The sequence below is a fragment of the Dreissena polymorpha genome, chromosome 2, assembly GCF_020536995.1.
Source record: "Dreissena polymorpha isolate Duluth1 chromosome 2, UMN_Dpol_1.0, whole genome shotgun sequence".
In the NCBI taxonomy this organism is placed as follows: domain Eukaryota; kingdom Metazoa; phylum Mollusca; class Bivalvia; order Myida; family Dreissenidae; genus Dreissena; species Dreissena polymorpha.
The window spans coordinates 20,157,119-20,175,318 of record NC_068356.1 but is presented as its reverse complement, the minus strand read 5'-3'; the positions used below and the strand labels follow the sequence as shown (position 1 = coordinate 20,175,318).

Sequence of the window (18,200 nt, the reverse complement as noted above, 5' to 3'; positions counted from 1 at the left end):
AATTTATATTTTTAATATATATTCAAATGGCACAGGGCCGATGCTCGGAAGTGCTTACGAAGCGCTCCGCTACATCTGGGATTATTTTCAGTTTACTAGTACATGTTAAATACGGCAAAGTGCGTCACATAGGCGTCGACAATATGGTTGCAGGAGCCTTTGCCGCAGCCCAATATTTTGGCAAGTGATCTTCATGTTAAATTTTCGCTGCCTTTACCATAAAATTGTCTTAGTGAACATTCCTTTTTGCTTAAAATCGGTCGCCCTTTCTCTGGGCATTAAAATGAAAAGCCAACATGCTGGTCTCGGATCCACATCAAATAACGGCCCATGTATCAGAAATCATGTTATTGATTATGAACAATAAGGTTAAGCACATTTCCAATTAACGAGATAATTTTTTTAGACAATTGGTGCGTTAAAAAACACACATAAATAGCGATTGTACAAGATAATGTTGTAAATTAATGTTCTAAATGAACATACGACTTTCATATGTACCCTATACTGTGCACATAGTTTATGGTTACTGAATTAAGAAATGAGCCGCGCTCTTGGAAAAACCGAGCTTAATGCATGTGCCTATATAAGGTGCTAACCCAGATTGAATTGTGAAGTCCGCAATGGCTATTCATGGACGACACTTTCCGCCTTTATTGTCTTTTCATTAAAAAGAAGTCTCTGCTTCGTAAAAATATAGTTTAGTTGGAAAATGTCGACCCATATTAGCCTGTGCGGACTGCACAAGCTAATCTGGGACGACACTTGACGCAAATGCATTAAACCCCCGTTCACAGAGCACGGCTCAAATGTTTTCTTTCCAAGCGCCTCCTCCCACTCTGGAGAGCCTAGCGGCCGACATGGCGACGATCGTGAACGCGCAGCGGTTCAGTGACTGCTCCTTCTTGGTGGAGGGACGGAAAGTGTTCGGTCACCGGAACATTCTGTGCGCGCGCTCCGATTATTTTCGAGCATTGTTCAAGGACGACATGAAGGAGGGCTTGTCACAAGTAAGAATTGTGCTTTCTCTCATAAACCTTTAAATAGTATCGTTTGATAAATGGAAATAAAAGTAATACGACTTATGCGCCTAGTAATACCAACATATGAGCATGATAATCGGGTTAATAGTTGTTTATTTTGGAGTTCAATATTTGTTTCTGTGTCCCTTCACAGAAGGAGATGATTTGTTATCTGATTACTTGGTGTTCTGACTTCGCCTGTTAGGTATCGCGTTCAATCCAGTATATACCCACTGACCCAAACCCCCACCCCGCCCTCCATCGGGGAAATATATACATGTATGTGCAGTATATTATCTTTATCATACACTCCTTGTATACTTGTGTATTTATATGTAGGATCCAATAGAGATGAAGGACGTGGCATATGACAGTTTCATAGGCATGCTCCATTTCCTGTACACTAACTCCGTGCCGGACATGTTCACCACAGTGGAATTGACCAATCTATGGAGAGGTAGGCTCTCAGCAGAACCATAGCTTGTTGCAAGTGTGTTATAAATCATTATGTTATTGATTTGAAATAAAATCAAATACATTGTATATGTATATTCATTTATTTAAATTGAAAAACAGCTCTAGAATCACATGTTTGTGATTGATGCATATTCACATCCTGCTTATTATTACTAATTACTCCTCTACCATAGGCGCTTAGTATTCTTACAACCATCGATAAATTGTCGATTTCTAAGCTGTAACAAAAGCCGCAATTAGTATGTTTTTCGGTGTAATTTTGCAATACATGTGTCTGCTTTTCGGTGTAATTTTTCAATACATGTGTATGCTGTTCGATGTAATTTTGCAATACATGTGTATGCTGTTCGATGTAATTTTGCAATACATGCGTATGCTGTTCGGGGGCATTTTGCAATACATGTGTCTGCTTTTCGGGGGCATTTTGAAAAACATGTCTCTGGTTTTGGGTTTCATTTTGCAATATATGTCTTCTTTTCCGGGTCATTTTGAAATAAATGTGTATGCTTTTCGGTGTCTTTTAGCAATACATGTTTCTGCTATTTGGTGTCATTTTGCAATACATATGTCTGCTGTTTGGTGTGATTTTACAATACTTGTGTATGCTGTTTGGGGGCATTTTGCAGTACATGTGTCTGCTGTTCGGGGGCATTTGCAATACATGTATCTGCTTTTCGGAAGCATTTTGAAATACATGTCTCTGTTTTTCGGTGTCATTTCGCAAAATATGTCTTCTTTTCGGTGTCTTTTGCAATACATGTCTCTGCTATTTGGTGTCATTTTGCAACTCATGTGTCTGCTTTTCGGTGTTATTTTGCAATATATGTGTCTCCTTTTCAGTGTCATTTTTCAATACACGTTTTCTGCTTTTCGGGGGCATTTTGCAATCAAGTTTTCTACTTTTCGGGAGCATTTCGCAATCAATGTGTCTGCTTTGCGGGGCATTTTGCAGTACAAATGTCTGCTCTTCAAGAGCACTTTGAATTACATATGTCTGCTCTTCAGGAGCACGTTGCAATACATGTACACGTGTATGCTTTTAAGGCGAATTTTGCAATACATGTGTTTGCTTTTCGAGGGCATTTTGCAATACATGCATATGCTTTTCGATGCATCTTCATAGACTTCAAAGACAAACTAGAAACGAAAGTTAGAGAATTAATTTGATTCCCACTCAATAAACGTTTTTTTGGATTTGTTTAAGGTCACCGCGCACTGGTTCTCGAGAATCCATATGATCCGAAGGCTTCCGGTGCATTGAAGCCAAGATAAATGCTTCTAAATTTAACTAAGATAATACGTTCGTGGATATATTCATCATACACTTGTTTTTAAGTCGTGCATTGTTTACCTTTCTCCTAGTGGCTGACCGGTTTAACATGGACAGCCTGAAGGCCATGGTGACGTACTCGGTCAGTCTGAAGATTGACGTCAGTAACGTCGTAGAAACGTACGTCTGTGCCACAGACACATTACCGCTTATTGGTGCGTATAAATGCTCATAATTTAGATACTCGTGGGCACGAGGTTAATAACTATTGGGAAGTACATATCCAAACAATGAGAACACACTAGTTTGAATCAGATATTTTAATATGTGCGATAAACAACGTGCGGTAAACAACATGTATTTTGTTTTTATGTTGTTAAACCATTGTCTTCAAATTGTCTCACTCGAGTAACTAAATCGTTCTGACGAGTAAGCTTTGTCGTTCACGCGAATTGCTAACTCTTCTCTATGCCACTATGCACTGGATAGATTTTGGTAAAAGATGTAATATTAATGGCGATTATGCTGAAGATTGTAGTATCCATGTTAAACTATTACGATGCACCATATGTATTTTCCACTAGTTTGTTATGGATGGCTCCTAGGTGGTATAAAGCGCGTATAAGAGTAATTCAACGCTTTTAATGAATACAAAATACTTTGTATATATTGAATGTCTGTGAGTTAATTGGTTAATTTTGCAGACGACATAAAGAATATCTGCCTGTCATTCATGTCGGGAAACATGGCGCATGTCGTTAAAACTTCCAGCTTCGAAAAACTTCCACGGGAAATCATGCTGGAAATCATACAGACGACAACGTCCAAGTTGAGTCTATCCTGATGACAAAGACTTCATATGGGTGACTACGTAAAAAAACGATGGCCATGACCAAAAAAAACAACAATAAAAACTGAAACATGACCCTGGCCTGAGGGTATTTCAGAATAAACCGTGATGGCATGGAATTTAAATGATTGATTTATTTTTTAAATGAAAATGTTATAAAAGATTGTCTTTGTTCAATTGTACAAATGTAAACCTTACAAGGACTCAATATGCACTTGTGCGCAAAATTAAATAGTTGTCTGTCTGTATTATGAAATAAAGTTCAATTTATTGGTTTTAAGTCGCCAATAAATAAAATGAGAATTGATGTATTTATATGACTGCGAAGATTAACGCGAACGGATATTTTTTTTCAATTTAAATGTGAGCTGTAGTTTAATATGTTGTACTAATAATCTGGATTAAGATTTGCATTATCGGCGAAAGTAATTTTGCTCTTTTGCCAACTAAGAATTTAGTTCTTGGGTTGGAGAAAATTAACGAGTATCATGAAATAGAACAATATAGGAGTACGTTTTTTGTAACCTATATGTTTATACATATGAATTTATTTGAAAAAAGTTATTTATTAATATTTTATGCAATATTTACTACTATTTGGGCATTTTTACAATTACCGGTAACCATTTTTAGAAGGTTAAATTTGTGATTAGTGACATCAAAGACCTATCAATATGTATCTTGATAGTTCTTTGGTGGCATTATCCTGTTTTTAATAATCACCTGCATATTTTAATTCATAATGGTTATCTATGGTACTGCAACTATTGTCCAAGTCTGTGTTATTGTTATTTTCTCTCTTTCGTGTTGTGTTACTATTAAGAATACTTAGCTTTAAAATGTATGTGATTAGATGGATATATATAGTATGTGATTTGTTGAAATTACTCTTTATGCATGCATTGATTCTTTTTTACTGTATTTTTGATAAAAGACACATGTTTATTGTGTTATTACTGTATTTACTTATATTTTTTGATATCATATGATTTGATTTTAAATTTCGAAATATTAAAATAATTTATGAAATGGATTGTAGTTGTCAAATGTACTTTGTGAATGTGAAACAGGTTAGTCTTTTTTAGCCATTAGATTAACACTTGCCACTATTATTTACAGATATTTATGCACCCACTTGCAAATATTTAATCTAATGAACGCTTGTAAATGCAGGGTCGTGATGTCCTTAACACATATATTATTGGCAACTTAGTGCATACATCGTCCATGAATGTGTTAATGATACCACAGCACATTTTACAGTGAATTCTTTGTAACAAGTCTCTGTTAACTGCAAAATCAGTAACTGCCAGCACTACTACCTATTTGTACAGAAATTCCTCTGTTTGTCAAACATTTCAAACAATAACAGTTCCACCAGTTCACAGAAATAAGATGAACAGAACATTAAAAGAAATATTTTATTTTACGATCATCATGACATCTGAACATTATTCATTGGCACAAAAACAAACAACAACAGTTTCAGAGGGGTCAAGGGATAATGGACAAAACAGGTACAGCAAAAGGAATAGGAATACAGTAACAATATGTAATTGCCGTAAGCATCCATTTGTTCAAAAGGTTCACATATAAACAATTCTTGAAAGAAACAAGAGATGTGTTTGTCAGAAACACAATGCCCCCTATTGCACCGCTTTGAAATAAAATTTCAATATATCATTTGGCAGGTTTAAAAATTATCTCCCTTTTAAAGCTTATTACTTCCCTTGGATTGTATTTTTTGACTTTTGACCTTGAAGGATGACCTTGACCTTTCACCACTTAAAATGTGCAGCTTTATAAGATACACATGCCTGCCAAATATCAAGTTTGCTATCTTCAATATTAAAAAAGATATGACCAAACGTTAACGAAGGTTAAAGTTTTGGGACACACACATACAATGACAGACAGACAGACAGGCCAAAAACAATATCTTTCGATCCGGGGGCATACAAAAATGTATACACCAGCACTCTCATTCCTACAGAATGACCAACAGCAGATATAGCAGCAAGCATTTTAATATAAAAGAAAGCAAAATCTATTTTAACCAGCAATCATACTTATAACTTGTTTTAAGATAAAATATTAAATTTTGTTTGTAAACACAATAATTGACAAACCAATCGTACATATTGATATCTGATAATAAAACAATACACTTTTTAATGTATTATAAGATTATAAGTAATTATGTATAAGATTATATACATAATAACCATAAGATTATGTATTACAAAATTTCTTATAATCAAACAATTATTTTGCCAATAAATTAGATTTCTGATAATTAAACATAAACAAAAAACTATTTTTAAATAGCCCATAAAGAGATATCGTACCTTGTGCATCCTGTATACCAACAAAATTCATTACATGTATGACTTATAACCTATCAATGGTTACAGAAGCTGACAACCATGTAAACAGTTAAACAATTGCAGTATTGCACTTGTGATTATGTAGTGAGATAGGGTTTCAATTTTTTATGCAATTGTTTCCTTTATGAAGAAATTGACCCCTCCGTAAAATGTAACCAATCACTTCACTGCTCTGATCAGGAATGTTTGAAATTTACTGGGTCATCATAGTTAATATTCACTCATGTATTTGCCATTTTTATGTTTTAAAAGCTGACAGTGTAAAATCACAAAAGGTTGTTTAAAGTGGTTGCTAACAATTGCTGGAAACATGCATAACAGTTTTCTAGAATCACACAGACTAGAATATCAATGAAATACAGGTAAGAAATAGAACATATGGAATTAAATTGAATGAGTAATTTATAAAACATCACATTGTCTCTAATGAAACTGCTTAATTTTGTAATCATCATAAACTAGAATGTTTGCTATAAGATATCCAATAAAATTGAACCACATAACATCATTCATTTTACACATTTTGAGTGGTGAATATGAAATAAATAAAACATTACCTTGGAATTATGTAAACATTTGACGTAAACATACAATTATCTATACTTGTTATGTAAAATACTTTTTAGAATAATACATGTTTAATCAAAATATCACAACAATACAAATTAAGAAAATATAGCTCCAATTAAAACAAGATCAAATCCAAAATAACTGCTAGATGTACTTGAAGATTAAGTGTAACCCTGAAGTGTTTATGCTCGAAATAACATGTTCTAACTTCAGTAAAACGGGTTTGTAATCTGGTTGTCAACAACTGTAAGATATCATATCATGAACAAGAAGTATATTTAAACAATAATTTATAACAAACCAAAACCCTGAATTACTGGTGTATTGATAAACAAACAGTAAATTAATATCATCCATGATATGCAGTTTGTATTTATAAAGTTATTTTACTGAAAACTTAAGGTAGCGCACCTCTAATGATTTCCCGTGATTTATTTTACGATCATTGCAGATCTTAAATGATCGGTTATTTCCGAGAGATGCATTTTATTTTTTTCAAACTTGATATGTGTTTACCTAATTCATTTAGAATACATAATTTTCGCTATAAATATTGACTTTGATCCAATTATCATCTAAAAAATACGATTTCGCGATTTCTTCAAAGATCGATGAGCCTTTTTACCTGTTATTTATGCATATCTAATTTAAGGTTGCACTGATGTGAAGTTGTCGTGGCCGAGTGGTTAAGGCGATGGACTAGAAATCTTTTGGGATCTTCCAGCGCAGGTCCAAATCCTGCCGACATCGCATACTTTTTGCGACGCGTTTTATTTCTTTTCTAACGTAATTTGATTTAATATAGCATATAAGCTATGTTTATTGTTAAATGTGTTGAAAATTGTAAGAACATCCTTCAATTTTTTTAATTAAAACAACGTTATGGCTAAATTGGGTAAATTACTGCTGAAAATACGAATGATGCATGTTGCATTTTTATTTTTATTTCAAAAAGTAAACGGTAAATCTGTCTTTTTCTTGGTATTTTTGCTGTATATAGTGTTTCTATAAAAAATAAGTTTAAAATATAACTTAAATGATACTATTTTGAATTTTATGACACTTTGTTTTTAACCGACCCAATTTTTACTTGGCTGAAATCACTTACATTTCATGGCGCTATTCCATAGATAAAAAATTGTAAAAAATAAATGTCTGTAAAAGAATACTTATTTCATCTTGTTTAAACTTTAAACACCTTTACTGCATCTGTACACACCAACTGCATGCCTATATTTGGAAATTTGAATGAATTATGGAACTTTTATATACCCCAGGGGTGAAAATAAACTGGACAAAAGCCGAGCGTGAGGGTGGTTTTGAAAAAATCGGTATATTTTTTTAAAAAGCATGGAAAGCCTACCTATAAATTTGCATGTAGTTCAGTGAAATGATGCTGATTAGGAAAATTATTAATAAAATTATATTTGGATATGTGCCCATTAGGGGTGCGCTACCTTAAACTAATACTTCAATAGATAGAAAGGAGTGAGTGTATGTCAGAAATTATTAACAGGTCATCGCTGAGTCTTCACAAATACCTTAAGTGCTGACCTGGATAGTAAGGAGGGATCTCACAAAGGAACTTATGTTAAATTAAAACATTTACCAAAACTTTAAATCTGGAAATATAAATCTACTTAACTGCTTCATAAATAAATAAATCCATTCAGCACAATGGTAAATAATAAATCGAGTTATTCACAAACACTTTCAAGAATATAACCAACATACAAACACAACTCAACATTTTTCTAATAAAACAATAAATAAAAACAAAGGAGATGTTGTACATGAATATTGCCTCAAATGTTCAAATGTGTGCAAAACCTCTGGTATGGCTGCAAATTGGTATAAGTTAATTACTACACCAGAAGCTAATCAGACAGATTTTGCTTGAGTTAATGACAATGTAATAATATTACTAACAAAGAAGCAATAGGTGGAATAATGAGAGTTCCTGTAATGCTTCAAACGGAATGTAAGGGATGCGCCACTCAGTGCCACTATCTATAGGGCTCTATTGTATCAAAGATCTAAGTTTCAGCTGCAACTGAATTTCTTGCTCACAGAAATAAAATATTTATCATCAAAACGTCCCTTTAATAAAGGACATGTGAACCATTAAATGGAAATGAATAATAGTCCTGAAATTACCTAATAATTGAGAATGGTGCCTTGCCATTAAACTTTTCACATAATTGCATCATTACTTTAATTTGTCACAGTATGTTAACTAAGACAGGCTCTTGTTTGCTTAGACAACCAATTCATGGGAATGGTATATATAGTTAACGCATACAAAATGTAAATAGTTTTTCTTAACAATAAAATATTAAAAATGAGTATAACAACACTGAAGATCAATTACACTTACTACCAAAACAGTGATATGTACAAGGACATAAAAATGATGACACAAAAATATATAATATAGAATTTGTATTTGGTTGTTTTTCATGCTCAACATGTATACATTTAAAACTGAAACAAAACAATTAAAACATATTTGTGACCACAGTAATACAAATGAACAATTATCACATCTATGTCATTTGACAAAATGAAGATAATTTGCCATTATATGACACTTCCAAGTTGCCAAAATTGCAAAAACCAAATTAAGCTTACATCCTGTAAACTTCAGACATTAATAAATTGTATAAAATTATCATGCCTATTTAATATTTAAGGATTATTTAAGCATTAAAAATTATGATGACTTAACTCTCTGTTGAATTCTTTCAGGTAGAATTGATTTAAAAATGAGCCGCATTTGATTAAAATTTGATCTTATGCCATATGTGGACAGCGTATCTGCAGGCAAGCCTACACAATGGCACACTCTGGTCATGAGATATGAATGCTGTCAATTATTAAGTCCTGCGTGGTTTTGTGGCCTCATTAGAGAACAGGGTAGCTCCTGACTAGACTGCATAGATGCGCAGGCTGGTCTTGATTAGCAGTGGCAGCATATGGCATAGACCCATTTGCTCAAAAGAATTATCAAATTTAATAATTGAAAGCTTAATTGGTCATTTAATGTTTTGAAGCACTGTGTCATTCATAAGCCATTGAAAATAATGAGGTACATATACAATAAATTTAAACATAATTAAGCAAACAAATACCAATAACTTCAATAATGAAAAAGTACTTTTCAGGAAATGTGTGTGAAGAAACAATGATAAACATCACAACTGTAAGTCATTTAAAGCAAATACCTCGGTAAATATTCACTGGTGTGGTACATTGCAGGGTAAATATTCACTGGTGTGATACATTCAAAGAATTGCATGGATTGGAGCATGCATTTCTTCCTGACAATGATAGGATTTGAAGTTATGAGATTTTATAACTGATTTCTAAGTACTCCCTGTAAAATAATCTAAGCAAAATGTTTTAATTAAAATATATAAAACTTTTAACTGACATAAAACGTATTTAAATCTTTAAGTTAACATGTTCAAACAATTTCAATGTCAATGACACATTCTAATTCAGTTGGTCCATTGTACCATAAACTACTCCTTTTGATTGTATGATCAAGCAGAAATTCTTTTTACTATAATAATTTTAACAATACAATCAAATCGCCAACACACAGCACTAACATGTACTCCATGAATAACAGGCTGTATCCTGTGTTCTCAGATCTGAAATCATCACTCTGGCAATATCTCATCCATGACACCACTCCACTACAACCATTTCCAGACAGACAAGAGCTTGTTCACTGGAATTCCTCGTCAGAGCTCAGTAGAGTTGTCTTCTCATTGAACCTCCTCCCTAATGGGAGCCCCACCCCTTGTCCCCTGGGAGACGGACCCCGGGGCTGTGCATCTGACCCTGCAGACGAGACAGAGCCTGACTTGTAATCTCCACTTTTTGTGACCCTGTCAGTCTTGTTGGATCCTGCCCGATCATCAACCACTGACCCATTTTGGAGATTGCGCGGTGCAGCCCCGCCCGCTGCAACGCCACCACGGTCGCCCCGATGCTGGTACTGGTCGTAGGACCAGCCCACTCGGGAGCCTTCAGACTCATACTGGTCCTCGTCCTGGGGCACCTTGCTGCCCTGCTGCGTGTACTGCTGGTAGTGCGGGTGGAAGTTGTGTATGGCGTCCTGCATGATGTCCCGGGGGTTCATCGTCTCCTTCAGGCTGCTTGAGATGCTCTGCAGGGACACGGTGCGGCCCGTCGTGTTGCTGGGACTCGAGCTGTACACAGAGTGGGGGAACGCAAAGCGGAGGGCGATCGAAGCGCAGAACATCTCGATGCAGACGAAGAAATTCTGGTAGCCCGCTGAGACTGTGCCTGCGCCTGCTGAGTCGATTGGGCTGATTGCACCTGCATGCTCAAGAATGGCCAGCAGGACACCTGAATATAGGTATGATATCACTTAGCAAACATGCAGACACTCTTCTCTTAACAGGATTCAATTGTCTATCTGTTTATGACCATTGCCTCATGCAGAAAATGGTTTTATGAAAATAATAAACACAAGTCATAAGCATATTAAAATTAATATTAACACCTCATCCTACTCTGCCACTTCTTTTTTTACATCAAACAAAGAAGTCATTTGATATATTACCTGCTATAAGATCAAAGTGATTAACAGGTAAATCAGAATTGCAAGATGGTTATAAAACTAACTCTGTGTCTGAAAAATAAATAGTTTATTCTTCTAGAATACAGTAATGTAATTTTTTCTTGTGGTGGGCAAAGGTTCATTTTGTCAATTTGACAAATGCTCTTGACGACAGCTTCACATTGGTCTACAGTCTTTCTTTCGATTGACGACATGCACTGTCACACACATGAGACCACAAGAACACAATGGTTCTCTATCACTAAATGAATTTCATTTATCATGCAAACATTGACCAGGTAACATCCAATGTGTAGGGTAAATTTAGTTTTTGGAATTAACATAATACTATGTAAGAATTTATAAAAGATATGTGAATACATTTAGTTGTTGGAATAAACAAAATACTAGTACTAGGTAAGAATTGATAAAAGATAAACATATACATTACAGGTTAGAATAAACTGAATACTATGTAAGAATTGATAAAAAATAAGTAAGTATGTCAGCCATTTGGCCAGGAATCAACTTTAAGACCTTAATTCAGGACAAACCAATCATTCTCATCTTTTCAAGGAACTTACCTTGCCAGAATGACAGGAAGATGACAGACTTGACAGTGCAGAACTTCCAGACTGGGTCGTATGGACTCAGCATCTCGCGCGTGGCATAGTAGAACACCAGTAGAGCGTACAGGGCAAGACTCACTGAGATGTTGTAGATGATCGTAATGTACAGGTAACCGCTGTCAGCGCTGAAAGTCATATGGAAGTAAGGTCTTCGTTTGATGAAAAACAGTGTATTTAAAGTTCATTTATTACAGGCATAATTCAGTAAGGTCATGTAAGTAGAGCACTGATGTAACTTTTATAATAATACTTGATTATTTTTCAAGTTATATACAAAGACACATAAAACTTACAGCCTCTTAAAACACTTGCTGGCAGAAATTAGTTAGGAGAATTAAGACAATTTAACCCTTTACCACTTAGATACGTATTTTCACGCATTTGTTAGAAAGAAAGTTCAATTTAATTTAAGACCTTTCTTAGTGATTCAATTTGTTAACGCTTCATCTCTAAACATTAGATATTATTACCTGATGTCTTATATAAATGATAATTAATTATTTTTTTGCTATTTCCTCGTATTAAAATTAATTTGCAATGTTTAAACTGTTAAAGGTGAATATCGAACTGTTTACCGGTCAACAGTTTGAACTGTTGCCCGCTGGAATAATGACGTCATTTCGTCGAAAAAATGACGTTATTTTACAGTTAAACAGTCAAAATTATTTATTTTATCGATTAGTGTTGTGTGTAAATAAAAATTTAGTTTGCTGTTATTTCTATTTTGGAAATTTGATCAGGTAATAAAACACTTATTTCATGGATGCTTGGTGAACAGTCAAAACTGTTGTCCCTCGGTATCAGGACTGACATTTGGAACTGTTGCCCAAATAATTCAGTAAGGTCATGTAAGTAGAGCAGCAGCAAACAGCATAAAACCTCAACAGGCCTCGAGTTACTCGCATGCTGTTCTAGTTTTATGCTGTTTGCAAAAGCCATTTTCACTTTGCTTCTTATGGGGAAAAAGGGTTAACTTCAGAAATTTCATTGTGTCAAATTATTCAAGGGCCATAATTTAGAAGGACTATAAGACATCTGGCTGATAATCATTCTTGGCCAACATATAAAGCTCACATTGTGACCAAGTATGATGAGGATACGATTAAAAGTAATTAGTTACGACACAGTCAACTTGGCAAAGTTATACAATTCAAGGACCATCATTTATAAGTGTTTCAAGGGATCTGAGAGGTTATAAATGTTGACAAATATTAAAGGCACACAAATATTATCACCAAGTTTCACAATGATCCAGTTTAAACTGTTTGACCTAGACCATGATAATTCGACCTTTTTTTTAACAATTCAAAAGCCTTAAGTTTGAAGTCTTTCGCAGTTTCATGATGATCTGATTTTTAAATGTTGTCATAGGAGAGCAGACAAGCTTAATCTTGAAGTGTCTATATTATTCTCATGCTATAATTCAAAAGATCTAGGTGGTTATCTAATTGGTCAAGATATTATACCCAAGAACATTATCACCATGTTTCATGATGACTAGATTTAAAATGTTCTAGTTACAGAGCAGAAATCTTAATTTGGTCATTTAAAACAATGCCATGGCCATTAAATCATACTGCCCACAAACATTAAGTTTCATGATGAGCTGCTTTAAACTGTTTGAGTATTAAGTGGACATGATTCGCTTGGCATTGACCACATGAGGCCTGCAACCTGTATTCCCATAACAAATGAACACTTTTATGCAATGAGCTGTACCTGTCCAATGTATATTCAAGTTAATAATCAGGGTTACAGTAGGTATACAAATATGTGACAACACAATTATATTGACAGTTATGTCTTTGTGGTTCTTATGTTACATCTTAGGATTGCACAATTTGCAACAATAAATAATTATAGCAAGAGGCAAATCTACAAGTCTTACCACACATCTGCATCACAAACAACTAGCAATCTATAGGTGTTATTTCTATAAAGCTTATGCAAGCTTCAATACCATGGTTAACTACGCAGGTGTAATGCAACCACTATGCTGCACAAGGGTATTTTTGCTGCTATTATTCTTCTATGGAAATATCCAAAACAGAAGAATTAGACAATGTCATGTTAAAAGGTCAGACAAGTTATCACTGAGAACAATAAGGTATGTTAATATCCACAAACATGTACTGACAGCAAAATTATGTGTGCAAAGATAGCACTCATAGTTGGAAGTGAATTGACATTCAACAGATTAAGCATACTTTGACAATCAACCCCAAACTGAACAAAAAACAGAAACTGAACTCAAAATAAACAAACTTTAAATCAGAATGGGTTTTATGTATGATATCCCATTATCCGATAGCAACACATTTAAACATGACTAATGAGGCTCATGAAACCAAATTGGTTACTATATGTTTTCCTAACTCTCCAAAAAGAACTGTAAAGTAAGTTCACTAAGAACAAGGCATGTGTCCATAAGGCAGGGATATCCATACATTCCTCTTTGGTCTCAAAACTCTGTGTATATCTTAAAGAAGCCATTAATGACCAAATATGACTATTGACCTTTAAATGTGACCTTGTCTTTCAAAGTTATCAGACAGGTGAAACACAAGATACAAAGATTCCTCATGTGTATATTTCTGGTAGGTTATATTTCAATTGCATGATGACTGACAAAGTTTAAAGATCAGAAAAGCTGTTGTAAGACCACTTTGACCTAGAACCTATAAGTGTGCCTTTGACCTCTGAGGTAGGGAGACAGGCTTTGGGCATTAAATTTCGTCTCCTCATGGTGGTCATTAGCTGTAAATGTTTCTGAAAAAGCACCATGAATGCCAGGTTACAGAGCAAACTTGACCTTTGAACTCTGTGTGACCTTGACCTTTGAGGTAGGAAGTAATAATTACATGCAACACATAGTCTTACGATGGATTGCGTTTATGCAAGATCATTTTTAATTCCATCGATATTTGGAAAAGTTATGGCTAAGACAAGAATTATACTGCCGTTTTATGGGAAAATGTAACCTCTGACTGTTAAGATGAAACCCCTTAATATGATGGTTAAAATTTTTGCAAAACTATTTGAGAGGCTATCGATATATGGCAATTTTCTCAGGGACCACAAAATGAAGACTGCCAATCATATGATAGATCTCTGATTATGACAAATATAAATACAGAGTGATATCTTCTTTTTAGTCAAACTGACAAACTAAATTACTAATTCCATGTCTTTTGTTAAAAAACGTGAATCACATTTGTTGCTACATATGCTGAATTTGATTGGAATAATTTACATAAAATTCCTAAAACGTCATTTTTGTCAAAATTTAGTCCGTATTATAAAGTAAGCTTAAATTGAAAGGAGAATTAAAAGTTGACACATGAGAAAGATATATACCTTTAAGAAGGGGAATGAGACTGTATTTTGACCCCAACTTAGCCAAAACAAAATCACTAAGTCAGCACTACTTTTTGCATTGATGACAGTTTTACAAAATAATGCTTTTGTGTATAGAAAGGTCAGCAAGTATGAAATTTGAAAACCAGTTATAGATGCTAATTCTCATATATCAGTGCAAACAGGGCAGTTAACATGCACTCAAAATTTGAGATTGCAGCATTCAATGATTTGTTAGTTTACTGGAAATACTGGCAAATGTTGTTAATTTTTCATTTCAAATACTTGGGTCAACAAAATGCTGAAAAATATTCAATGAACGTAACTATTCAAATCATTCAACTATTTATACCGATATTCAGTTCTGTAAAAGGACATGAATTATTTATAATGAAGCATATAGCAAAGTAGAATGATGCATTTACTGCATTAAGTATATGGGAACTTTTCATGTTATAAGAATTGACACATTTTCTGTTCACTATGAAATGGAAGGTGTCGTGCTATAAGGATTTTACACTATATGTGGCCAGCATAGCTTCAGAGAAGCCCCGTATCCGCACAGTCTGGTGAAGAGCTACCCTGTCCACTAATGAGGCCACAGAAACCTTGTGTCACTGTAGGGACAGCGTAGCTCCCGACAATACAGCCCCGTTAAAAAATATAAGTTATAACAGGAACCTTTGTACAAGGCTATTCTCAGTGTAGTAGTATGAAAATTTTTTTGGCAAATATAAGATTTGTTAAATAGCTGTGGGTTATTATTCATAAAGCTCTAAAGGGAAAGCTTAACTTAAGCTTAATTTTTAACTGAAATATCATATCAAAGTCAATGGGATGATTTGTGTGCACAAAAATGTAAAATATTAAATGTTTTAGTATAAAGAAAACAATACGAACCTTCAGAAAAATTATATTGTAAAGTAATTTTTACTGTTTTGAACAATTATCATAGTGACTAGAAAAGTGTTACAGGCATTGATTTCCCCATAACACATATTTGGACACAAACAAATCCACTACATATTTTACAATATTACACCTCAGAGATATTGGTCCTTCTATATCTATATGATCAGTTTCAGTCTGTAAAATGCGATAGATGAACCTAATAGTATATGGACCGGTCACAATTTTTGTATATGGACCGTTCGGGGTTACACACCACTAAATGTGCACTGTTTTACTGTAAAATGACGTCATTTTTTAACGTAATGACGTCATTACTCCTGCGAAATTCTCAGTTTATCTCTTTTAAACCATAAACAATCGTACAACACTGTACAATGGTAAAGGGGAAACTCTTTGATGTAATATAAGAAATAGTAAACTCCACTTCGGTTCCAATGGCATTATAGTGACCAGCCAGGCAGCCACAAACTGTATATGGACATATATAGTTTGTGGCTGCCTGGCTGGTCACTATAATGCCATAGGGACCTCAGTGGAGTTTACTATTTCTTAAGTAGATAAAACATCAAAGGGCCATAATTCAGTTCAAACTGGTTGCATCAAAATTCTTTTATTTACGATAATAAACACATTGAGGTTATTTAACTACTAAGGTTTGAGCAAAAGTAATACTCTTTTTGAGACTATATATTTTATAGGAGAAGAAAAGACAAAAGACTATAATTCTGCCAAAACTCATCTCAGCCTAATGGTCCCTTCCTCACAATTATCTACACATCATGGTAATTGAACTCTGAAAGTTTGTGCCAGATCCACCCAGTATTTTATCACATTGTTCAGAAAACCTGATACATAAGACTGGAGATTAGACGTACCACACCCAATCACACAAAGATGGACATATGGTAATTACAATAGCTCACATTGAGCACGTGAGCTAAAAACAAAAGCTTTGGGACAACTGCCAGTCTGACAGATAAGTGCAATGCCAAATACCTCCAACTCTGTGTGGGTGGGGGGTGGGTGGTAAAATACCTATATGTAATACAACTAGAGACATCAGGAATTGTATGAAGCTTTGAGACAAAGGACACAGAGTACATACGCAAAGTTGCCGTCCTTGTAGAGGTTGAAGGCCTGTAGTACTAGGGTCACGATGGCCATTAGGGGCTTCAGTACACAGAACTGCAGTGTTGCCTAGAATCACACAACCAATCATAGTTAACTATGGGCAACATTTGGAACAAACTGTTTGACAGATCAGTCTTGTATTAGGAATCTGTTAAAATGCTATTAGAAAGTGAGTTATAGTACAGTCTCCAGAAAAGTCTGCTGGTCCTTGGACAAAGCTAGTAAATTTCATGAGATCCAGGATGAAATTCAAGAATATTTGCCCTTATGACAGGAACCGAATTCATGCCAAGTACCTGACTGGCCTGATAATTGGAATTTGGGTCAGTAACAGTCCCAAAATTCAAGACCTTGTGGCCAGCAATGGTCTTGGGTCTTTTGTGGTCTTTAAGCTACTAGCAAGGTCCATAGCTTATGAACCTTGATAATGCTTGTTGGCTAGTTCATCAGAAAGTGAATAATTTACAACTCTAATAGCTAGAGAACCTTTCAAAGGTTTATATTTAAGCTAGGAAATCAATAAAAATTGTATTACATAGTGAGCCTTTAACTGGCCTATTAGCAACAGAATCATTGACTGGTCATCACTATCTTGGCAACAATACAAGTGTTGTCTGTTAAAAGCTGTAAAGGCAGTTTGACTATTAAATTAAATTACATTTTATTATTATTTTAAAAGATAATTAATACCATAACTTCACCTACAAGTTGCCAGTCATAGGAGCATAAGTATAACATGCAATCTCAGCCTAAGATTCCAGTACCTGTTTACAGAAGCGCAGGAAACCAATGGTATACTGTCGGCCTGCTAAACAGCATGTGCACCAAATAAAGCTTGACCTGAAAGAAACATGAACAAAAGAAATCACCAAAAATCAACCAAATCATTCAGTATTAAAATCAACGAAATCACTCACCATTGATTTATTTTGTATCCCTCAACATTAAAATCAACTGAATTACTCAACATTACTTAAAATAACAAAATCACTTCATCATCA

The 18,200-nt window shown here is 34.5% G+C and overlaps 2 protein-coding genes across 3 annotated transcripts in view; one reads left to right on the top strand and one right to left on the bottom strand.

Moving 5' to 3' along the window:
- The window catches only part of LOC127866146 (speckle-type POZ protein-like), an 11,432-nt gene extending 6,782 nt beyond the window's left edge, over window positions 1–4,650 (top strand). Inside the window, exons 6-9 of the mRNA XM_052406565.1 lie at window positions 826–1,010; window positions 1,362–1,479; window positions 2,862–2,984; window positions 3,474–4,650. Coding sequence (XP_052262525.1) covers window positions 826–1,010; window positions 1,362–1,479; window positions 2,862–2,984; window positions 3,474–3,613 — 566 coding nt within the window. The 3' untranslated portion in view covers window positions 3,614–4,650. The remainder of the gene's footprint in view (window positions 1–825; window positions 1,011–1,361; window positions 1,480–2,861; window positions 2,985–3,473) is intronic.
- A 376-nt stretch (window positions 4,651–5,026) lies between these two features.
- The window catches only part of LOC127866138 (transmembrane protein 184B-like), a 33,445-nt gene continuing 20,271 nt past the window's right edge, over window positions 5,027–18,200 (bottom strand). For both annotated transcript variants that reach the window (XM_052406551.1, XM_052406550.1), the window contains exons 5-8: window positions 17,964–18,039; window positions 17,174–17,265; window positions 11,755–11,924; window positions 5,027–10,956 (exon numbers count right to left, since the gene is read on the bottom strand). In XM_052406551.1, the coding sequence (XP_052262511.1) occupies window positions 10,310–10,956; window positions 11,755–11,924; window positions 17,174–17,265; window positions 17,964–18,039 (985 nt within the window). In that variant the 3' untranslated portion in view covers window positions 5,027–10,309. The remainder of the gene's footprint in view (window positions 10,957–11,754; window positions 11,925–17,173; window positions 17,266–17,963; window positions 18,040–18,200) is intronic.